The sequence below is a fragment of the Anser anser genome (assembly GCF_964211835.1).
Source record: "Anser anser genome assembly, chromosome: 3".
NCBI classification, from domain to species: domain Eukaryota; kingdom Metazoa; phylum Chordata; class Aves; order Anseriformes; family Anatidae; genus Anser; species Anser anser.
In genome coordinates this window covers 40,299,768-40,324,936 of record NC_139722.1, presented here as the reverse complement: position 1 = coordinate 40,324,936, position 25,169 = coordinate 40,299,768, and the positions used below count along the sequence as shown (strand labels likewise).

Genomic DNA, 25,169 nt, shown 5'->3' with positions numbered 1-25,169 from the left:
GCTGTGGTTTTCTGTCCCAGTGTGGACAGGCAGCACGGTCCCTTGCTACATGGCAGCTCCACAGATCTGTAAAGGACCACGTTGCAGCAGCTCCCCAAGGCAAAAGAGCAGCTGCCAAGCTGTCGCTTCACCAAAAAGGAAATGGACTTTTCCTCTCCTCCTCAAATCCCTGAGGTGTAGGCAAAGGATCTGCCAGAGACTGGGCTGCTGCTAAAACACAGCATGCCATAAAGGTAAGCAATGTGCCCAGTTATCACCTCTAAACCTGAATGTCCATACCGAGGACTCCCCTTTTTGAAGCCCACTGCCATGCTACAGAAAGGCAAGCCCACAATCACAAACTTTCCCATCTCTTACACACACAGAGAGAAGTAGTATTTCATAGGGAAAACATGTTGTGACATTAAAAGAGCAGGAATGAAGCCATTTTTATATGGCATGTCAGGCATCAGGGCAGCCAACACCACCGGGACAGCCTCCTCCAGACAAACCATCCAGTTAGGTGAAACAGTCGCACAAACAAAGCCCAGCCCCGGTGCAGTTCCCTCAATGCCTTCAGCTAATGCTGATGGCCACAGTGGCATCTTCCTCACAAACTTCGTTTGCTCCCATACCTGCACTGCCTTTTTTCCCAATGGCACTCGCACTTCTGTGACTGCATGATGACCTGGACAGGGAAAGTGATCGCACTTGAAAAATTCTGTGGTAAAGGAATTAAACACTTAAGATTTTAAGACTAATCAAACTCCCTGAGCTGATCCACCCTGAGCTGTGCAAATAGCTGGAGAAGACAACACAAACGTGAGAATTACTAGGTGGGGCCCAGCAACAATGCAATGGCTTCTTTCAGTGACAGCTTACAGTGCTCATCCAACTACAGCCTCATGCGGCCCAGGGGTCTACAGTGATCCAAGGGAGAGAAAAAAGATCTTCATATCTTCCTCCTGTCGGTCACTCCTGCACAGAAGTAACCATCATGTGGCGAGGACAGCCCCTACCTTAAAGAGACTGGCAAGTTCAAGAAACAGAGTTTAAAATCAGCCACCAGTTCTTCAGTGTGGCTGATTCCCTGGTGTGTTTTTAATCTTGCTCATCTGCAACGGGAATCATCAAAGAGTGCATCCAGCAGCAAATCCACCTCAGCGCGTAGGAAGGTCTGGTGTTGTAGCCATATACAGCTATTTCAAGGAGTCGCACTGAATTTAACACAAGTTCCCCTCAGTACCTTTTTTTTTTTTTTAAAGAAGACAGCAAGGGAAAAGACAGCAGACAAAAAAAAATCTGTTCTGCTCTGTTTCACATTAGCTATAGAAAAATCTATGACAGTTCACTAAGAAGCAGGATCAGTTATGAAGTCTACTGGATTGAAAGTAAGAATTAATAGATCATGCTCCACCTGACACTAGCTTGTTTACACCTGGACCGGGCCAATCGCGATGTGAAATATCTGTTGTTCCAGAGTACATCTGAGCTCCAACCCAACTACAAAAATCTCTCTTTTTTTAATTTATGTTTGATGCAGAGAACCGCTTTGATATCAGGAACGCTTTCTGCAGCAGTACATAACCAACCTTAAGGCAGAAGAAATGCGCAAGGAGAAGACTGCGTTCAAACCCCGTCACATTCCATACTCAAACACAGGCTGTTTTGATATAACATGGAGAAGACTCTTAAGAAGGCTTGATTGCTGTCTCCCTGCAGGCAGGGCTGTCCCCGGCAGCTCACCACAGAACAGAGCCTGGCGCCAGCCAGGAGAAGAGCAGCAGCTGCCCGTGGGATGGCACCCCGGGCACTGCGGCGACGTGTCGGGAAGGACGGTCACCTCACCAGGATTTCTCCCCTGCGCGGCTCCAAGTTTCAGTCCCTGGTGCAGCTAGCTGTTTGCCATCGGTCACCTGCAGCACTTCCACGACATGCAGAAATAAATTATGCAACCAGTGTCTGAAGATGAGGACCCTATTGCTGATGGAGGGAAGTATGTATTAATGGAGCCACTGGAAACACTGGAATATAAGGGGAGGGGAGGACACTGAGGACTCAAAAAACCAAACCTGAGGTAACTCCCGAAAGTGAAAAATTATATGCATTCCGTCACAACCTATGTTTGTGCTTCATAAAAATTTTGTAAGAAGAAAAACAATAGATTATCATTTGCAAGATGTTGAGGCAGCCAGAACTAAGCCTAAGTAAACCACGTCTTTATGCAGATACACTGAATACGAAGAACTATATTATAGCCCTGAACTTGCTAAGACTGAGAAGCATTGCCCACTATTCCAGGTTATTGCAGCCTTATGCAAAGAATGCTTTATTTATTACTATTTTTGCTGTAGGGCTGTAATGCTGGAGCTGAAACAAGGTGAGAAGAAACTGCTACTCTGAAATTCAAGGAGCAAGAACTTCTTGCTGTCTCAGACACTACCCCCCCGTCATAAGCTGGGGTAAGAAACGGTTACCCCGGAGTACCTGCAGCTCTCTCGAGAATACTGCTTATTTACCAGGTTAATTGCAGGAGTGCATGCACCCGTGACATCTTCATTTTGAGAATCCACACATGCCCTGACAAGCATAAAGAGAGCTGCTCCCCTGCCTCCTCTCACCAGTTTACTTTCCATACAGAAAGCTGAAGCTGGGCACTGAAGTACCAGGGCTGGCGATAGATGTAACACACTTTTTGGGAAAAAAAAAGCCTTAAAAACCACCCAAACCATGAAATTACTTATCTTAGGGCTTGTTTTTCCTCACCCACTTGCTCTTGGCAACTCTGAAAGAGTAATTGCTTTTCAATAGCTGGGGATTAAGAGTCTTAGTAACAACTGCAGGAGCACTTTGCTAAAGCTGGCATCAAATCTGGACGTGATTAGAGCAGTGTAGCGCAGAACAGCTTACCGGCGTGCCATTTAACAGCGGGGTGGGGAATCGGGAAGTACTCCATCAACAGGAGGGTGAAGAGCAGAGGTTGCCGCTGGACGATGCCTCACTGAGACCACCAGAAGCCCTAAGTCCCCCATTTGCAGCAGACGGAGCAAATAGCTGGCATGTGACGTGTGGAAAGAGGCAAGCAGCCTTGACATCCAACATCGCGCCCGGCGGGACACGGGCTGCTGCCATGCCGAGAGCTGGCAGGCACCCAGGCAGAGCAGTGGCTCTGTGGGCCACAGAGCTCTGACTCAGGGAAGTCCAGGTACCCAGCCTCGAGGACGATGTCCTGCAAGAGTGGGAATCAGCCCTGCTAACAACACCACGTTTCAGTCCCGAGGGCTTTTTGTTGTTGCTGTTATTCACAGTGATGAGAGCGAACACCCACAGACCGCAGGACAACAGAGCACACCACAAAGGAGTTCCTCGACACATTGCTGCAGCGCTGCCACCTTGGGAGCCTAAAAAAGGATGAATTTTGAAGTTATCTCAGTAAGACCCCTCCACCAACCCCTCCGTCTGGCACCAGAACAGTATGCGGGGATGGAAAAAGGAAGGTGCTCTCAGGTAATAACAGCTTAGACTTTGCACGTCAGATAAATTAATATATCAACTTCACAGTTGCTTGGCTAACTGCAGATTTCATCCACTTTTGCCAGCAGCTCTGGTAGGGTCTAAGAGGCTGGATCACAAAGAAAAAGGATGCCACGGCCAGGCTGCCACCCCTGTCTTTCTGGAGTCAATATGACAGTGAACTGAGTTTTCCTTATAAATTAAGCTTCTGTTTCCCCCTACACCCACAGAGGCAGTGTAGTCAGCTTACACTGTTAACAAAAATAATTCTTCCATATTTTGATTAGGATGATGAGAGTTGATGACCAGTTCTTTGCCTTATATTCTAGCAAAGAGAAATACAGTTAAAGAATTAGCTGCTTATTTGGGAGTGGTCAGGACGTACATTTGATGGCAGATGATCACCTGTTTGTGGGATGTTTAAATGACCAGCTTCTACTGAACAGGGTGCTCATCTTCCCAGACTGTGGAGAACAACCAGTTTCGGACTACAGGGCCGCCACACATTGCCTAGCATCTGACACAATTTTGGCTTTTCTATTGCTGACAACAGAAACCAGCTGCATCCCTTCTTTGGCTACGTGAGTCTGAGAAGGCCCCAAAAGACCTGGCTGCCCAAGGTTTGCTGCCCATCAGGGGATATGAAGGACCAAGTCAGCGCTCACACGTCAAGTACCAAACAACAGCTTTTATCAACACCGAGTCCCTGTTTCTGTTGGGCTCAGCAAAGGCATCCGTCTGTAACCAACAGGGAGAGCTGTATGCCCAACAGAACGGAAACCTTTGGCAGTATATTTCCGTAAGTGACAGCAGTCCGTGAGCTATCCATATAAACAGGGCAAATATTAGGGAGAGCACTATTAAAAGTTTCTATATCAAAGGCTGCTATCTTTCGTGACAAAGAATGTTGTGAGGCAGACTGTCTAGTGCGGGCAGCTGAAACTCATCTTGAGCACCCCTCTGTCGCTGAAAACCCAGGAGGTTTCAGTGTCTGAGACCTCAGCTTTGCCCTTCTACCAAATGTCTCTGACTTTATTGGAGGCGGAAGATCAAGGTTTTACTACCAGAAAAAAAAAAAACACACATGTTAAGTAAAAATATTTTTCAAGAAAATGTTCTTAGATTTATTTGCTGCAGATATTAGAAAACAGTAAAAAGGACGAATGAGCAAAATATATTTTTCCATGCTTTACTTTCACTACGTATCTACTTCAGGCCAGTGCTGGAAGTTGGTCGTCTGGACTAACCATGTCTCACTATTATCACATGCAGGTGAAAGAAAGGCTGCAAAAGAGTGTATGACCCTAACACTAGACATGTTTCAGAAAACTCACCTGCATATTACAAAAAATGTCACTGTCTGTGTAGCAGGTTTTTGATGTTATTGTTTTGTTCTGAAAGAGTGATGTATTTTCAAATGAACTTTTTTGTTAAGCAAAACTGGAGCAGTGGTCATCCCCTCCCCTTAGAGTTGATTTAGAAAGGAGACCAAATAGTCTGCATGGGAGTTGGTGGCTTCACAGGCTGGAAACGAACCCTTGGGGCTCAGTACACTTCCAGTGCTTTTTCAGCAGTGTTTGCAAATGATCGAAGTCACTTGGCCTGCCTGAATTTCTGAGAGCTGCAGACAGAACACTGCTAAGAATAAATAATCTCTCTTGATCTCTGAAGCAGAAATCATTGCTGAAATGCCAGTTCTGTGACTTCAGTTAGAAAATGCTGTTTTAAGACCTTACTGTCCCTCCTTCCTACTAATTAACATCTCTACATAATTCAGCTGCTTTGCCTATCCTTTTTTCCCCAATGTATTCAGATCAGATGGGATTATGTAGAAAAACATGATAATACAGAAAGATGTCAGAAAACAAACCATTAGTTATGTCTGTGTCTTGACCTTTTTCTACTGTTTTGCTGACTACGTTATAATTGCTTTTTCATTTGTCTATCATGAGAAACTGGCTGGAAAATGGGAAGTGGCAACAGTAATTTCTGTAAGAATAACTTTAAGTTATTGTAAAGTTCAAAGAGAAGCAGAATTAATTTATGACAAGTATAACCATTCTCCACCTACAAATGCTATTTATGTTTTTGGAAGGCTTTTTTAACAGATGGAGAGAAAACTCATAGACAAAAAGAAAAGCGTCTGAATGGCATAGAGGTTTAAAACATTACTATTTGAAATAATATGAAAACACATTCAAATATCAGCAGGAGAAAAATATTACACTTGCTAGGCAGCTAAGAGAAGTTCAAAGCTTTTTTTACCCAAGCAATCCAAATCACCATGTAATAAACTACCTAAAAGCAAAATATGTTACAAGGGAGGATCTCAGCTGAAGAAGCATAGTGCTTACCTCTCAGACTAGAGTTGACCTTCACCTCAGGCCAGTTTCAGTAGCTATGTAGGTACCAACAGTATTTTTGATCATCTTATTCATGTTTCTTTTTATTCTTCTAATTTTATTTTACATGAACTCACTATTTGCTTCTTTATCCAGAGTTAAAATGAATTCACTGTTCTACAAGTTAATTTATCCTGTGTTCTTAAGTTTCATATGGTTTCTATTTTTATATTTATTATGAAAACATAGTATAGATTCAAATTACCAGTCAAACATTTGTACTTAAGGAAAAGCCACCTCCCTTCAGAGGCACCCCTGGAGCTCAGACGTTCCCCAAAGCAGCAGTGAGGGCTGTAGGGGCAGGCATAAAGCAGACTGCAGACAACCAGTTTCACCAGCACTGCTTACTCAAGAGTCCTCTTTTCAAAGCAAGAACTTTCAGATATGCAAGACGTTTCATTTCAGTCTTGCAAATATACCTGTTTCATTATAATTAAAAATATTGAGATTTAAAGAACTAAATTAATAAACTGTGTCTAAACTACAGCTAGAATATCAATAGCCATGTTCATGATTATGTACAGAAAGATGTAGCCTAAAGCTAGGCTCAAGGAAGCTTGGCTCTCTACATTAGAGACATCTGTAGAGGCTCTCTACATTAGAGAATCTTTCGATGTTGTAGAACTCCAGGCTGGGAATGATAAGGTTGAATCCCTGTGGGTTAGGATCCGCGGGAAGGCCGGCAAGGCTAGCATCCTGGTGGGGGTCTGTTATAGACCGCCGAACCAGGATGAGGAGACGGATGAGGAGTTTTATAGGCAACTGACAGAAGTTGCAAAATCGTCGGCGCTTGTCCTCGTGGGGGACTTCAACTTCCCGGACATATCCTGGAAACACAACACGGCACAGAGAAAGCAGTCTAGGAGGTTTCTGGAGAGCGTGGGAGATAGCTTCCTGACGCAGCTGGTCAGTGAACCTACCAGGGGTGGTGCCCCGCTAGACCTTCTTTTCACAAACAGAGAAGGACTGGTGGGAGATGTGGTGGTCGGAAGCTGTCTGGGGCAGAGTGACCACGAAATGGTAGAGTTCTCTATTCTTGGCGAGGCCAGGAAGGGGACCAGTAAAACTGCTGTCTTGGACTTCCGGAGGGCTGACTTTGAGCTGCTCAGGACGCTGGTTGGCCGAGTCCCTTGGGAGGCGGTTCTGAAGGGCAGAGGAGTCCAGGAAGGCTGGGCGCTCCTCAAGAAGGAAATCGTGATGGCACAGGAGCGGTCCGTCCCCACGTGCCCAAAGATGAGCCGGCGTGGAAGAAGACCGGCCTGGCTCAACAGAGAGTTGCGGCTGGAGCTTAGCAGAAAAAAGAGGGTTTATAATCTTTGGAAAAAAGGGCGGGCCACTGAGGAGGACTACAAGGATGTAGCGAGGCTGTGCAGGGAGAAAATTAGAAAGGCCAAAGCTCATCTGGAGCTCAACCTGGCTACTGCCGTTAAAGACAACAAAAAATCCTTTTACAAATACATCAACGCGAAACGGAGGACTAGGGAGAATCTCCATCCTTTACTGGATGCGAGGGGAAACCTAGTTACTAAGGATGAGGAAAAGGCTGAGGTGCTTAATGCCGCCTTTGCCTCAGTCTTTAGCGGCAATACCGGTTGTTCTCCGGACACCCAGTGCCCTGAGCTGGTGGAAGGGGATGGGGAGCTGGATGTGGCCTTCGCTATCCATGAGGAAATGGTTGGCGACCTGCTACGGAGCTTGGATGTGCGCAAGTCGATGGGGCCGGATGGGATCCACCCGAGGGTACTGAGAGAACTGGCGGAGGAGCTGGCCGAGCCGCTTTCCATCATTTATCGGCAGTCCTGGCTATCGGGGGAGGTCCCGGTTGACTGGCGGCTAGCCAATGTGACGCCTATCTATAAGAAGGGCCGCAGGGCAGACCCGGGGAACTATAGGCCTGTCAGTTTGACCTCAGTGCCGGGGAAGCTCATGGAGCAGATTATCTTGAGGGTCATCACGCAGCACTTGCAGGGCAAGCAGGCGATCAGGCCCAGTCAGCATGGGTTTATGAAAGGCAGGTCCTGCTTGACGAACCTGATCTCCTTCTATGACCAAGTGACGCGCTTGGTGGATGAGGGAAAGGCTGTGGACGTGGTCTACCTTGACCTCAGTAAGGCTTTTGACACCGTTCCCCACAACATTCTCCTCAAGAAACTGGCTGCTCGGGGCTTGGACTGGCGTACGCTTCGCTGGGTTAGAAACTGGCTGGATGGCCGGGCCCAGAGAGTTGTGGTGAATGGAGTCAAATCTGGCTGGAGGCCGGTCACTAGTGGAGTCCCCCAGGGCTCGGTACTGGGGCCGGTCCTCTTTAATATCTTTATTGATGATCTGGATGAGGGCGTCCAGTGCACCCTCAGTAAGTTTGCAGATGACACCAAGCTAAGTGCGTGTGTCGATCTGCTCGAGGGCAGGAAGGCTCTGCAGGAGGATCTGCATAGGCTGGAGCGATGGGCTGAGGTCAACTGCATGAAGTTCAACAAGGCCAAGTGCCGGGTCCTGCACCTGGGCTGCAACAACCCCAAGCAGAGCTACAGGCTGGGAGATGAGTGGCTGGAAAGCTGCCTGGCCGAGAAGGACCTGGGAGTATTGGTGGATAGTCGGCTGAATATGAGCCAGCAGTGTGCCCAGGTGGCCAAGAAGGCCAACGGCATCCTGGCCTGTATAAGAAGCAGTGTGGCCAGCAGGTCGAGGGAAGTGATTGTGCCCCTGTACTCGGCTCTGGTGAGGCCGCACCTCGAGTACTGTGTTCAGTTTTGGGCCCCTCGCTACAGGAAGGACATGGACGTGCTCGAGCGAGTCCAGAGAAGGGCGACCAAGCTGGTGAGGGGTCTGGAGAACAAGTCTTACGAGGAGCGGCTGAGGGAGCTGGGCTTGTTCAGCCTGGAGAAGAGGAGGCTCAGGGGAGACCTCATCGCTCTCTACAGTTACCTGAAAGGAGGCTGTAGAGAGGTGGGGGTTGGTCTATTCTCCCACATGCCTGGTGACAGGACGAGGGGGAATGGGCTAAAGTTGCGACAGGGGAGTTTTAGGTTGGATGTTAGGAAGTACTTCTTTACCGAAAGGGTTATTAAGCATTGGAACGGGCTGCCCAGGGAGGTGGTGGAGTCACCATCCCTGGAGGTCTTTAAAAGACGTTTAGATGTAGAGCTTGGGGATATGGTTTAGTGGAGTACTTAGTGTTAGGTCGGAGGTTGGACTCGATGATCTTGAGGTCTCTTCCAACCTAGAAAAATCTGTGAATCTGTGAAATGGATATTTGGGAGAGACCTCCAGAGCTCATCTCAACCCTTTTTAGAGCTGTTGCCATAGCTGCACTTACCACAACTTACCTGTTTGTTTGTTTTCTGGTCTCACACTGCATCAAAGGCAAAAACTGAAACTGTTTTGTTTGGAAACCATTCTTCCTTTCACAAAATCCTTATGAATCTCATGGGATATTAATACTGCTACCCTTACATTTGCTGAAATTAAGCCTCTTGTCTTTGTCCCACTGCTCCCACTCCTTCCTTTTCTAAAAATCACAAATGCGCTTTTTCTCGTTAAAAGGAAAAATTGGGGACAAAAAAAAGCAGTATTGCTTAAAGTAGAATAAAACTGCTATACATTGCTCCTTCCCTTTTCCATATCCTTCTCTTGAAGGAAAACCTTTTCCCAGTGCTCTTCAAGATGCATTTTGGGCATTTATTTTCCTGTAAGGAAATGCAGAAGTCCTCTTTGAATATCAAGAAACTTCACTATCAATAACAAAGTCAGGTTATGATTGTTATGACTGACTGATTTTTCTTTTCTTTCCTTTTTAATGTGGAGTGAAGATCCAGCAGCTCCCTAAAATATCCGCTGTGAGTTTAGATGTTATGCTTTAAAATCCTTGTTCGCATTTCTTCATCTATTATTTCTGCAAGCAAGGCAGAACACGGACTCTGACCCTCTAGCAATCACTTAAATAAGTGCAAAAAACATTCGGTGCTGATAATCAGGCAATAGCAGAAGAATCACAGTCATGGAACCATGTTCGTGTCCCAAAGGCCTAATGCAAACATGAAGGTCGCTTCCTTGACGCTCAGGACAGTCCTAACCCAAGTAAAGCAGCAAGAACTGCGGTTGCTGGGCCCAAAGGTGCTTGCAGTAAGCCCCAGGCTCTCCAGCTTCTGCTTCGACACATCCAGTCTTGACACCAGAAAGCTCTTGGTGTGCACAGCGGGAAGACCCCAATGCCACCACAGCTGAAGAGGGAACCTCGAGTCCTGGGCCGCGCCTGGGCAGCAGGGCTCTCCAGCAGGACCTGTTTCCCTACAGCCTGTCCAGGAATGAACTCAGAAAGAGAGCCAACAACTGTGAGCTTCACGACCAGTTTACAAGGTTTGACAGGGCAAAACACAAACATTTTATCCTGCATGTTCTCCCTGTTACCACAGACGTGCTGCTGGATGCGCAGACCTGCACCGCCTGAGGGGTCAGGGCTGGCCCTCAGCATGTCTGAGGAAAAACAAGTTCGGCTGAACAAAACAGAACAAAATTTGATTTGGGTTTTTAATCCAAACACCACGCTGATCCTAATTCAAGCTACAACATAACAAAAATTGTTCAAACCATCTTTTTTTCTCCTCACAGCATAAATCTGGATTTTCTTTTACGGTGTGTTCCGCCCAAACATTAACCACTGACAACACAAAATGGAGTAACAGTGAACCTAAACTAACTCAGTTCGCAGACTGCATAAGAAGATTAACTTAACAAGACCCGTGTTCGGCTCCTTTTATCCTTGTTGTAAAACTTAAGTCATCGCTAATTAGTCACACTTTTAAGGAATTCTTGCAGCTAACACAAACGTTGGCTGTTATGTTCCTGTTCGTACAACGCTTCACAAGATGGAAATCACGTCTCAGTTCCCTCGCCAAACTGTAAGACTGTGTGGATTAACTTACTGCCGTTGCACTAAGTGATGGAAACAAAATATGGGCTGTTCTCACAAATCATGTAAAAAGAATTATTTGTTGTTATTCATTTATTCCAGCTGCTTTATAGTATAGCCCATGTCTCTAGGGCTACATATTTTAGCTTAACGCGAACTGATGCTGGTACTTAGCAAGCTGAAAATATAAATCAAACCATTCAAGTCACAGAATTAAACTCCGGTATCTGAATTTTGGTGCCCAGTTTAGAAAATTGTAATTTTCTAAATTGTAATTGTAATTTATGACCAACACGGTCATAAACCTACAGTATGACCTGCAAGATCGGGCTGAGAGAGCACAGCTCTAATATGGCAAAGAGGAGGCTATGGGTAGATCTAACAGCAGCCTACAACTGCTTGAGCAGTAACTTGGGCGTGCACAAAGATAACGGAGCCAAATGTATTTAAGTAGAGGAAGATGGTATAACAAGGGATGAGAGGGGCAAGCTGAAGTCTGGGAGATTCACAGTAGACACTGGGACAAATTCAGGTAGTGCAATGCTGGAACAGGTGGCACAGAGACATGGTGGAATCTCCATCCTTGGAAATAGCCAAGACCCAGCTAGACAAGGCCAGGGCTGATCTGGTGCAGTGACACATCTGCTTCAACCTAGAGGCTGGACTAGATGACCTCTAGATGTCCCTTCCAACCAACATCATCTAAGTCTAGTTCAAATTAAGCTACCTTCCCCTATCCCTGTCCTATGCACACAGAAATAAACACTTACAAAATACAATCACACCTACTCTAGCTCTTAAGTTCAAATACATTTTCATTTTCAAAAGGTATCAAATACAACCAATGTTCTGTATCTATGCACAGTATCAATTTTTACTTTTATTTCCTACAATTTTTGACCATTTAAGACTTGGTATTTTACAAGGACAGTGCACCCGTATTAAGAAATGCCACACCACAGAGAATGTAACTATGATTTCATAGGTTCCTGCTATTACTGAATTTGTGCAATTTCTCATCCTCGCCCTACTTCTTCCAAGAACAAAGGTATGCTGACAGCAGCTGTTTCTGTAAAAGTGGTCAAAATACCTTCATATAATAGTTTCCTGCACCACCACACAGACATTTCAAATGAGGTGGATTTCCCCAGTGTTTGAACACCATCAGAAGGCACTTCTGTTCGTTTCCATTTTTTATTGTTCCTTCTTGGATGAACATGAACACCCCTCTTCCTCGTGAATAAATGGCATACCCCAGGAACAGGTTCCCAAAACGTCTCAGAGGCTGTACAAGGAGCCCAGGTTTCATGCTGTTCCAGTTGTATTTGGTAACTGGAAAAACAACAGGTCCCTTTAAAAAACAATCCACCAACCAAAAACCAAAAACAAACAAAAAATACTGAAACCAACAAAACCCAGAAACATTAGTGTTATAAACCTAATTAAGCCTAATTCAATTTATTTTTGATTAGCTATACAATTCTGTTCACCTTACCAGGTACATCAGGAACACAGCTAGCATGATTTCACTTCAGTATCTTACTTCTTATCTATAATTCCTGGAAACCGTATATTGTCCTCTGACTAAGAGAAGTACATCTATACAAATATTCACCTGGCGATTAGTATCTAGAATGCAAACCACAACTTATGAAATGCCACAACATGCTGGTAACTTCCACATTATTTGTTACAGTGCTTACAATCTGAAATGGTCCAGAGAGCACAACAGGTCTCAACGAGTCTATTTTAGACTTGTTCAATTTAAAAATAAAGTAACATAAAATAATGAATTAAAGAAATGGAATGCAATGGGCAAATTTTTCTTCTTTATTCTACCACTATGACCCCTGTTTTTTCAGTGCCTTTACTGAGGACAAAGTTTGTCCTCACAATGGCATCTCCACTGACAAATATGCTACGGATGCACAACCAGGACAGTTTCCAGAGTACCCCGTTGTAGCTGGGAGCTCTATTCATTCCTGTCAGCAAAGTATGACTCTAATGCCAGAAAGACACCAGCTCTCCAGGATAAAAAGGATGGTACTTTCCCGATGTTTTCAGCGCGCTGCTGCACATTAAAATACGCTCAATTCTATTTCTAGAAGAAATATCTATCTTTTCAGCTCTCCAGTGGTAACTGCCGAACAAAGTATTGGGAAGAGGCACATTGATTAAAAGGGGATAATCAATGACACTAATAAGGTGCAAGCTCTTAACTGTATGAAATGATCCCTCAGCATTGTCAGCTGTGAAGGGAGCTTACACAGGTACATAGAAAATTAAAACAAGTAATTGGCAATTAGTATCTTAATGTCCTCTATGGGACAGTTTAACAAACGTAGAATAAATGTTAGTTTGCAGATCACCTTTGAGCCTGACTCCTACATAGCCAGTTTCCTTCCTTTTTTTTTCCCCTTAAGCACTTCATTGGTTTTCTCAGAGAAGCTCTGGACTTGAAGTCACTGCCACGAATTCAGATACACAGACACATGCCCTTTACCGTTAGATAAATCTAACAGAGAAATACTGCCACCAGTCTTGCTGAGGCCTGTTAACGCGTTTCCCAAGGATGAGCAAAGCGTCAGCAACTCATTAGTAACAGGTACGCTCCTTGCTCAGTAAATCACTTCTTAATGCTGATAGTCTTGGCACCTCTCTCTGCCACTAACCTCGGGCTGCAGGAAGGTTATTGTGGAGGTGAGGCTGGAGCAGGCCAGCAGCACCAGGCAGCCCCAGATTCACTCGAACACATACACGATGCTGAGACACCGCGATGAAAATTAAAAGGCACAAATGGTCAGGTATCTTTGCCTGCTGTCTTTCCTTTTTTTTTTTTTAAATTATTGTTCATATTTTTAATTGAAAAAAGATGCCATACTGTACTTATTACTCAACATTTGGAAGGGGATGGGAGGCAACACTGAGTAATTCTCCACCTCCCCATCACTGCACATAGAAGAGATGGCTGAAGGACAAACATTATTCATGTGTCAGGGTTCCAGCAGCACTGCTTCCCACATCCGTCATCTAAGGAAAAACGAGGACGTGAAAATTCAGGTGGCGTTCTGTTTGGACAAGTCAATGTTTCCAAGTTTCCTCAGTCCATAGCAAAACTGCGATCATTACGTGACCAACTGTGACCAGTTATGAATCCCAAACTGGAAGCTTGAGCAAAATAGCCCTGCTGCCCTTATTGGCACAAATAAGATGGCTGAAGGATGGCAGAATAGTACTGTAGTACTCCACCCTGCAAAAAAGAGAATAGCAGTGCTAGAAAGCTTGTTTTCCTTCAACAGGCATTTCATTTCAAAATCCACTTATTTGAACTACTTCTCTTTAAAAATTTATAACTGCTTGTTGGTTTCCATCCTTGCAGGCTGCCAGAAAGCAGAATTCCACAGAGAAGAAATCAGATTCAGCCTCCCTCTTCCACACTTATGAATTTCAACTGGGAACACACGAGCTGAATTGCTTTTTATTCACACTTCATCTTCCACTGTGATGGAGTTTTGGGACAACGATGGTAAGACTAATTTTCTTACTGTAAAGTAATTCTTTTACATTTGAATAAATATAGTTTGATCTTTATAAGTGAGTCAGTCTTCATCATTAATTTTATAAGACATGTGAAGAGGCAGCCATAGTATATCCTGTTTGTCTCTCAGGTTACAAACTGAGGTCTTAAGACTAAGACTAAAAGCAAAGATTAAAAAATAATTAAAAACGTGAAAAAAATGAACAGAAAAGAACACTTGCCATTTTTAAGTGACACTACTGTCTCTCTGGGATGTTCTTTTTCTTCTCTCTGTTCTGCTTTTATCTCTTCATGCCTCCAAAGCCCATATCCTGTCAGCCAGTGCACTTAGTCTGCCTGCTAATATAATACTTCTTCCCTCCTTTGTGCTGGAGTGCCTAAGCTCCTCACAGTCCATTCATTGGGTTGATGCAGATCAGCACCTTTTATGGAGCCTCACTTCAATTTAGTGGCTCATACAAACCGTTTCCCTCTTTTATCACTTCATCTACACATGGCTAAATACTTCTCAAATGTACAATTAGTTTATAATGCACCTACAAGTGGTTGCTGCAAACTACTGGAGTAAATGCGTTTACTTTGGATCCATCAGCGAAAACCTGGTGGAAAACTGCATGCTGCCAGAAGGCAAAACACCAGTTCCCCACCTACTGCCCACAAAAGGCAGTTAGAAAACCAATCAAAGATGGATAAAAATGACAGCAAAAAGTCATAAAGAATATATTAAAAAAAAGTAGAAATTTTAACTTAGGTTCAGTCTTATCAGTGTGCTGAAAAAGTTGTTTCTAGTACCATCAGAGTAATCCCTTTCACATGTACTATCAAAATGTGTATTTTCCTGCAAAAATTAGTCTGAATCAGGCTGTCAATCAATTCTGGAAAATCATAACTGTCCTGAAATAAAAAGATACCGAGTATTAGTGGGAAGCTACTGATTCAGCCTCATCTTCTGCTGCCTTCACCACAGCATACCCAGAATCTTCCCCTGAAATATTTTACTTTTTTTTTTTTTTTAACCATTTCACTGCTTTCCCCCTTGTTTTCTGTTTTGACATCATCTCCAAACCAACAGCAACTGAGCAGAACTTATGGTATATCTGAGAAAAGTACGGATAGCTCCCCTGTGAAATGAAGCCAACAGACATAAAAGCTCATTTACGTTAGGGACAGAGTTGCCACGTGATGCTTGACTGCAATCTGTAGAGCAGGTTTACTGACCACTGAAGACAATATTTTATACATAAATTGCTGAAATTAGTAATAGCAAACTTGAAGAAGAACAGAAGTGTTTAGTTATTGCTGCTCCTCCAGCCCAGCACACACTGTTGAGGCAGATGTCATTGCCATGACAGCTCAACTTCTCTTACAACCATCGCTGAGATGGGGTTTTGTGGCATTATGCCACTGTCCAGACCCTCTGCAGTGACCACGCAAACACAGAAGAGGGTGGAAGTTGAGCTCTGAGCACTGAATGGAAGAAGAATAGTCATGAGAGGTATTCCAGAGCAGCAGGAGGGTAAAATCCTAACATTACTGGCATCGGTGAAGCATGTCACAGTAACAGATGTGCAGATATTGAGACATAAGTTCTGGATACAGTTTTAACAGTACAGAAGCATACCAAAGAGATGCATGCGGAAGAATTTGGCAAGGTTTAGGTACAGTGTGGTCACAATTACCTGAGGGATCCCTGAATTAAAGATTTTCTTGTTGGGAATCTGAGTGGCAAGAAAGGATGATGGTGTTGTTGAAATAATCAAAAATAAGGAATTGCTGGTTATTGTTTGGAAAAGGGGAAAAGTCAGAGGTTATGGAATAGAAAAGTACCATCTGACATCTCCATGTTCACATGAGTATGTTGGGAAGCAAGAGAAAGATTTCTGGCCCATGCAGAAGGTAAGTTGGCTGCAACATGGACAAGACTTCAGAAAGAAGCTGAGTTACAGTTTATCTCAAGGTAATCTTGTCCAGAAGGTGCAGAAAACACACACAAACAACCAAGGGCACAACCACACAGAACAAATACCAAACGGGGAGGATCCTGCAAGCAAGTTGCTGTGGTGGCAGAAACACTCCAAGAGGACAGGAGCACAAAAGCATGGGCAGGATTTCAAAAACAACGTCAGGGAATACACTGAAGACAGCTGTCAGTAAGAGCATGTTGTAAACCTTGATGAGGAAGGTCAGTAGAGACACTGCCCAGAATAAAGCGTGCAAAGCTGGAATGGAAAATGCACAGGGCACATTAGGGAGAGGTATGCACCAACAGCTCTTGACAATAACTTTAGCAATGAAAAGAAAAAGAGAGTTGCAGAAGGTACCTAGAGGTGCAAATGTGGTGGCCTGGCCTTCTTCCTCCAGCTGGAAGGGAATCAAATGAGCTTATGTTGCTAGTAAAACAGAAGGAGCAAGAGGTGAGGCTGGACAGTAAGAGAAGAGATGTGAAAGCAACAAAAAGAAATGACAGATGGCTCATGACCAGCAGGGCACGCGGAAGAGAAAGCAAAGGAGGGATGGTAACGAATTTTTGCCTGTGCTGGAGAACAGAAGAGCTGTAAGGAGAGAGAAAAGAGTGCAAGCATTGAAAAAACACCTTGTGCCAATTTTCTTTTCAGAGCAATTGCTGAGTTCCTAGACAGAAAGAGAACTGGGAGAGGAGAGGGAATCCCCCAGGGACAAGCCCAAGCTGGCAAAAAGCTAACTGGGGCTGCGGACGCCGACTGGCGTTAAGCTGAAGGGCTGGCATGACTACCCATCGGCCAGAACCACGGGAAACCAGCCAGGCAGCACAAAGCCAGCCTAGGAGCACCTTGCAGGGATGTCAGAGCAGAGCCTTGTCTTATTCCAACACGGAGACAGAAGGCACATTAGAAAAAAAATCACATACCCTTAAACATCCTTAAAATACCAGAATGATGCTTGGTATATAGTAAAGAAGCCAACACAGCCCCAAAGAGCCAATCGTACACATTACATAATGTTGATGTGTGCACTGCCTTGTTCACAAGCTGTTAAGAAATTCCAGTTTGTAAGTTACACGCTTCATGACTTGTTAAGGCCTTCTGGGAAACCTGAACATTTCACTTGACAAACGTTTATCCAACATATCGAGAGCTAAAAGGTGCAAGAATCATTTGGCAGACTGCCATATTAGGCTAACCGTTCAGAAGCTTCCCATTTTTCCCACGTTCACTGCTTTATATAAAGGGCTAGGGTATATGTAAGAATTAGTAAGATAAATATCATATCTCAGTGATTACTGAGAAATTTCCAGTCATGAAAATTGTATAGAGTAAGTTTAGTTCAGAGAAAAAAATATCTAGCATGGTTACCACGTCCTTTCCTTGGAAAGAAAGAAAAAAATCCTGCTTTATAGAGTGACCAAATCTCTCATTTGCTTCAAAGTTCTGCTAATATTTGCATTGTTTTTTCTTCCTTCGAAAGCTAGACAAGACAATAGTCCGGCAGACAAAACAAAATATACAGTGAAATGCTTCCTGAAAGCCTAACATACGATTGTTGCAGTCTACTGATCTTTGCTTCTGAAAACAATCCAGGCCACACTTAAGTAAATATATAAATATATAACAAACTACAACATCCTTATAAACTGTCAGATTTACTTAGTGCACGTGGTTTGAGAAACACATGGGTATTTCCCACATTGAAAAATGCATGCCAGTCCTTTGAGGGGGAGGTATTTCTAACTGTCTTGAGCAAGGAAAACGAGATTACATCCTGCTGTCTTTTGTCTTAGGCATGCAAGTCTTTTTATAGAAGTTTAGTAACACTTTTTCTTTTTGCTTTTTATTTTTCAGTATTAAAACAGGGAAAACTGTTTAAGTCTGACAACGTTTGTAGATTTCCATGGAATTCTTGGGTACTATAATACTTAAAACACTGCCTTCTGAAGAACTTCGCTTTTAATTTACTTTTTAAAATACAATAGTAGTAATAATAGTAATAATCTTCTGCCTGCGTGGCTGCACCGGGAGCCACGTGGGGGGCCCGGTGCTCACAGCATCCCCCCACACCAAGGGGCAGCAGGCTGTGCTGGTGCAGACCAGCGCCAGCTCTGGACCATTTGGCAGCAGATGGGGAAAGCCAGCTGCTCCTGCACCTGGGGGAAGGAGAGACTCCCCACAAATAGCGGGGACTTGTCGGTCCAAGCCGGTTCACATCCTCGACTTCATCAGAGGCGCTGTAATTCACGCCCAGGCAAACAGCAGGGCACACTGCTGCGCTCACGCCGTGCCTCCAGGGCTTTCCGAGCAAGCAACGTGGCTGGCGCTGACTGCGGTCTAAACTGACGGAGCAAAAAGGAGTTTTCAGGCTGTAAGTAACTTTCCACTGCAAAGTTAAAAGCAGTCCTCGCTGCACACTGATGTACTGATACTGCAGAGGAAAAAGCCTATCTGTTTCTGCTTCCACAGGAGCTCTGAATGACTCAGAAGTGATCAGTAATATTTTTGAACTCACTGATTACCTAATTCAATTTCTGAATGCATTTCTGGGAATACGTTATGAAGTCTCTCCTACTCATTTTTCCTGAAAGCAGACTTTTATGAACAAAGTGTCGGTGAACGAATTATGGACCTTTCAACATCAGAGCACCTTCATCTAAAAAGCCTTCACGCTTTTGATGTATGCACTAATCAATTAAAAACCAACAACTCCACAACTGTGATATAAGCAAGGGAGCAAATGCTAATCTTTGGGGATCAACAAGATTTTCATACACCAAGCAGGGCAAAAACCTAAATTTAAGAAAACATGACTCTAAAACACAGTTCAACTTTGAACTGCTGCTATCGGTGTCATATATTTGAGTTGTGATTAAATATAGCATGCATCTGATATACACAGAGTTCATTTGTACTCTGTGTGCACGTAGAAAAGCATACAAACTAATCTGTATGAATCCATTTTCAGCCAAAACCAATACTTGTTATGCATCATATATGTATTTTGGCAGCATAAATATTAGCTATTACATTATAAAAGAGCAGTATTGTTTCTCTGTAGAACTATCAATTAAATACATTCATCTATCTACATTCAGTGAACAAAACGCAAAGCATCTATGTCACCACTTTAAGCTCCACCCGGTGTATCTGGCAAAGTGAGCGATGTCAGAAAATACAATCAATTATAAAGCTAAGACCGGTAAGGTTAGACAACGGTGGTACTGCTGCCATAACTCGTATTTAGTCTTTACCTTCTAACCCCAGGGGATACGTGCTTATTTTATGTTTAGCAACTGACTCGTCAACACCAGAGTACCTTAGCAAATCAGCTACTCACAGAAAGGTGACGTGCTTATCCTCAGTAAAACTGAGCACGGCGGAGGGGCTACTTTTCACAAACAATCACCATCTTTGATAAAAATCTCGAGTCGGTAAAGCCCCATAACCCCTCCTGAAACACATCTCTTCTACTTGCTAATGGTCAGATTTTTTTGGTCTGCCGTGCTACAGAAGTGGGAAAATGCCCAACACCTCTGAAAAAAGAGCACTGAGAGGTGAGCTGCAACGCCAGCCTCCCGCGCAGCAGCCACAAAGACCGGACAGGACATACACAGCACATGCAGCAGCGATGTATTTTTTAACTGAAAGTTGCACTGATGGCAAAATCCTCTCTCAAGCCAGGGCAGGGTGGCAAAGCGAGATCCCGCACCACGGCCACAGCTCCCACCTGCTTTCATACGGCAGCACCCACGGGGGGGGAGATGGCAATTTGGTCTCTGCGTTCATCCCCTCCTTAATCTCTTTGTCCAGACTGACAACAGGGGAGACCATTAGTGTCAGCTCTGCTCGGACTTTCTGCTATTAAGGCTACTTAAGCTTTTCCAAGTAAATTGCACGTGTCAAACCAACATCGCAGGGCGATGGCCAAAAGCCATTACACGACTGCTCTCCCCTCCTGTTGATCCACCCAGAGACACAACCCAGGAGCCTTCGGCCAGCTCTCTGCAGGTCCTTGTTCCTCCCACTCATTAGATTGCTGTTTTACACTACAACAGGCACTACATCAGTCATTCCCTCAAATCCATTCACTAAAGACTAATTGGAGGTTAATGACTGCGCGCCTGCATCTCTGCCAAAGCCTCATGATAGTCGCTCTGCTGGATATACCTCATCTAACTTAGACTTTATAAAAGATTTGATTTAAAGGACTTTAATTTCCTTCCATCTCTCGATGGAGAAAGAGAAGCGGATGTAACACAGCCACGGGAAGCGCGCCCCAGGTTGCTCCTAACCCCTGCTCTGACCACAAAGGGGGCTCACCTCCCATTTTTACACACCTCTGCCTTGATGCTGTGAACCCCAGACGTAACATTGAACTGCCCACCCATGAAAGAGAAGACTTCGCTATATCAAGGCTTCCATCATCTTACAGGAAGAGCTAGAAATTGTCTGTAGACTGTCTTCTGTGCTTTAATTGTAGCCCTGAGCTCATATCTGTGGGCTATGGATTCCCAGCACCTCTTAACCACTGTTTATTTATCCCTCATTTGGCATCTTTAAGCAGCAAAAACACTCTGCGGACTTTGAGTAGATCTAATCTCAAAAAAAATTTAAGTAAAAAATGTGTGATTCTTGACCCTATTAAGTCATTGGGAATTTGCTGTTAACTTTGATGGCTTTGGATTTCACTTCAGCTCCTGATATTCAGAGAACAGTAGGCTTATTATTATTCATATTTGCAAATGGATGTTATTCTTTACTATAATTTTTTTGATCTCAGAACAATTAATTTGTAAATGTTCTCCATCACCAGCCATCTATAGTACAACACACCTGATAATTTCTTCTGCTGGTCCTAATGTCTGCTGTTCAAAAACTGCCCACATTCCTTCAAGTGATCAGGATCACCAGTCTGAGACAGAACTACAGAACGTGACTTTTTTTTTTTAAAATATTCTCAATTCAAAAATGCATTTAAGTAAATTATACCATTTCTCCATTGTGCCTTCCTTCCCTCTCTTTTGTCAGTGTCCATGCTCCTTTTCAGAAGGAAAAAAAAAAAAGAGAGAGAAGGCAAAATAGGCAAAATACTATATAAGAAGTTTAAGCACATAGAAGTTAAGCAATTCAAAGTTATGTCTGCCAAAGGAACCTTAATTCAGCCAAGTGCACGTGCACCGCAAGACACCCACGTTAAAAGCATATACTGCAACAGACTACAATACACAGACATTAAGGAACTGTTACAGTTTTTCAGGGAAAACATATCTTTACATCTGTGAACTTGCTGGCTTTGCTTATCCTTTGTTTAAATTCTTTGTGCTGAATGTAACTAGCTGTGTCACTGTTTCATTAAGTACCCTGACATTTTAGCTGGATGTTTCAAAGAGATTTATGCTCCTCCATCCAAAAGGGGCAAAATAGAGAGGCAAAGATGAACAAAAGGCCATAGAGCAGTATGAGCGTGGGAATGAGGTGCCCTCCACATTAAAATAGCAAAGCTCTTTAGGTAACAACACAAAGGCTAACCCATGAAACATCACTTATTCAGGCCCCTCTAAAATATGTGGCGTTTTAGGAGCACCAGATACAGGAATTCACTCAAATCAACAAGCTGTCAAATTCCCTTCCCCGCCCCATCTATGTCCCACAACTCAAGAATTTGATATTCACGTTACCCCACTTCTCTCCCTCAGATCCATACTGAAACAAACAAACAAAGCAACAACACAAAACCATAAGATGGACAAGGGAAGCAAATTCATACCACCCAACCACGGGTGTCTTCGCTGACTGCCGAGCAAGCTTATGGAGACGAACACTGAGGTTTCTTCAGAAAGCAGCCCAGATCAGGCACCAAGTCTGGAGATTTTGTATGTCCCTCTGTAGGAACTACCCCTCCATCCTCCGGAATGGAGTCCTCTGGAGACAGGCTGGCTGAGAGCAGTGTCCAAATTTGACTAGCCTACTCTTCCAGCAACACCCAAAAGACTGCACAAAATGACTTTACCTTTCTCACACGCATTCAAAATCGTTGTGTTTAAAGTATGTTAGTAAATACAGAATTATTCTTCCTAGTCTAACTATACCTATGTCAGCGCATTAGAGTAGCCCCATTTCTGCTTTGGATGTTGAGACTCAAATCTGGGATTCAGCCTTGCTGTTGGGTCACGCCGTACTGCCACTACTGAGTCGTCTCCAGCCTTCACACACGAGATGCAGCTCAGAGAGGATGCTCAGATGTGCCTGGACAGGCAGGCAGACCTCTCTGAAAGCACACTTGGTATGCCTGTGGGTGCATATCGGCCCAGCACGTCTCCTGCTTCCCATCTGTAGCAGGGATAAAAAGGGAAAAAGGTCCAAAATCAAGTAACATAACTTCATAGCTACTCTTCAGGAATACTTGAAGAACACCGCCAAAAAAAAAAAAAAAAAAAAAAAAAGATTTTCTGCTTCATTTGTTCTCTGGAGAGTAAGCAATTAAAAAATGCTATTTCAAGGTCAGCCTGTCAGATCTTGGCAAAAAGAATATATGTGATGATGAAAATGGTGAGTAAAAAAGTCTTCTTTTTGAAACAATATTGTTCTCAGTGCCAACAAAAATACCAGAAAAAAAAAGTCAAGAGTTGAAAACACTCAAATGGAAAAAAAAAAGTAATTTTTAAGTCTTTTTGTGGGTTTTTATACACACAGATTATTTTACAAGCTCTTATAAATTACGTATGCTCTGAACATATATTTCTATAAATACAGCCAACAGTCAGCATTTTTTTAAGTCATTTGCGCACCTGAAAGAAAACTGGGAAACCCATGCAGCTGTTTGACATGGAGGTCTTCAACCACGGAAGTTGTCAAAGGTTTTATTCCTAAAAATGTTTAAGCTTAACTGAGATGTTGACAGATACCTGTACCATACTTATCTGCACGGCATGGCAGTTTCCCCACAGCATGCGGACAAGGATGAACTCTCTACTGATAGTCCCTTGGATACAGGTTTTTGCACAATCAAAGAGAACGAAGAAAATTAAGCAACTCTGCAGTTATCTGTAAAGATGCGTGTTAAGTCTTAACGATTTTAGATATACAAAAATAGAGCAGAGAAAAAAAATACATGGATTAAAGAAGCCAGGTACTGGTAAGTCCTCTCCTGTTCTTTCCCACCTATGCAGATCTTAAGGTTTTCTGATTTGCAGCTCTGAAGGCTGCACGGGCATGTAGTGGTTAATATAAACAATCTGACTCAGCTGTAACATAAAACAACAAATAGGTATCAAGTAATAACTACACTAAAATTTCCTTGTCAAAGCTAACAGAAGGGAATTTCTGAAAAACAAAACCAATAATTCAGTAACGCGCAAAAAAGTCACAAAAATAATTTAAATGGCCATTTCTCTTTCACGACTTAAGACACACAAGAAATGATTGGTCATCTTGTTCGCACTAGGAACAGGAAAAATATTTAATGGGAGAATTATGCAAGGTTATCCTGTATCACCTCAAAAGAAGGAATGAGGGGCAGCAGTCAGCAGCCTCTCAGGTACCTAGGCTGTCTACAGCTGTAGTGCATGGCAGGAAAACCCAAATGTGCTCAGGGTGAAGAAAAACACTCGTAAAGCCCACCCCAACTGTAAGGCAAATCATTCTGAACATCTAATCAATACCAGCCAGCCAACCAGCCACGTGACTGGATTTCACTTTTTCCTCTCTGCTCACCTAAAATGTGGCAGAGCTATTTTAAAGAATAAAAGAAGGACTGTTTTATCTGGAGAACTTCCACATGCAAGCAAGAAAAAGAAGAAAAGAAAAAAAAAAAAAAAAAGAAGGTTCAACAGATGTCAGGGAACCGAACAGATTCTTCCAAGTTGAATGAAGTGTCAACAGTGAGTGACACACTATCAGTTCAAAAAAAAAAAAGAGCCGTGACATAAAATATTATTGGAATTAGATGTATCTGCTGAAGGAAAGCCAGATACATTTAGACTTCTGATCAGTCTGTCCTGGCATCAGAGTTATTTTTCAACAAGTTAATTCAGTGGGAAGGACTTAGGGTGTGCTAAAATCAGAGGCAACTTCATCGTGCTTTTGTTAGTAAAATGATGCCAAACCACCATGCTGGTTTGGAGAGAATGGCTTTTCACAGAAACAGGGCAGATTTTGTCCATCCTGACCTACACTGCAGCTACACTGCAACCCACAGAAGGGCATCACGGGTCATGGGCCTTCATGGGTTTTTTGTTTGTTTTAAGGAGGAGAACCTCCGCAGAGCATAAACATTTGACTGGTTTTATCTGTAGTATATATGCCCAAGAGCAGCTGATGTAATACATTACTTAGGAGAAACCATGTAAAACACCTTTCCAACCAGTGAAGCGCGCAGGACAGACGGTGCCATAGGTGTGTAAGCTCACGGGGTGATTTATCCTCCTCAGCATGAGGCACGGGGCAATTCCCAAGGGCTGCCCGCACAGCCCTGCCCTTCAGGAAAGCCGTTCTCTCACCTGTACGAAATCCTCAGAAGCAGCACACCAACCCTGCTCACTGAATTACAGCTTTTTGACACAGCCGGGAACATACGTTACCAAACTCAATGGGGGAGAGGACACAGGAGGCTGCGTGTCTGGAAGGCACCCAAACAGAGGAGTACCTCCTCCTCCGTTTCGTGCACCACCTTGACAGGCTGCTGCCCCAGCTGCAAGGGAAACGACATTTCACTTTGCTTTACACCTTATGAAGAAAACCCAGCACAAATTGAGCTTTTAGGTACAAAAAAAAATCCAAAAGGATTCCTCAGACATATTTGAACAGCAGGCACAGAGGCACTGGGAGGAACCAACGTAACTTAATGAACTCATTTTGTCTGT

The 25,169-nt window shown here is 43.7% G+C and overlaps 1 protein-coding gene across 7 annotated transcripts in view; it reads right to left on the bottom strand.

Annotated features, from left to right (window-relative positions):
* ANKRD6 (ankyrin repeat domain 6) overlaps window positions 1-25,169 on the bottom strand; it is a 122,035-nt gene that overhangs the window by 51,617 nt on the left and 45,249 nt on the right. Inside the window, exon 1 of one of the 7 annotated variants that reach the window (XM_083831513.1) lies at window positions 2,890-3,032. The exons of 5 other annotated variants lie outside the window; for them this stretch is intronic. In XM_083831513.1, coding sequence (XP_083687639.1) covers window positions 2,890-2,900 — 11 coding nt within the window. In that variant the 5' untranslated portion in view covers window positions 2,901-3,032. Of the gene's footprint in view, window positions 1-614; window positions 677-2,889; window positions 3,033-25,169 lie in introns of those variants that run through there. One more of the 7 variants, XM_083831510.1, reaches the window with a different exon arrangement.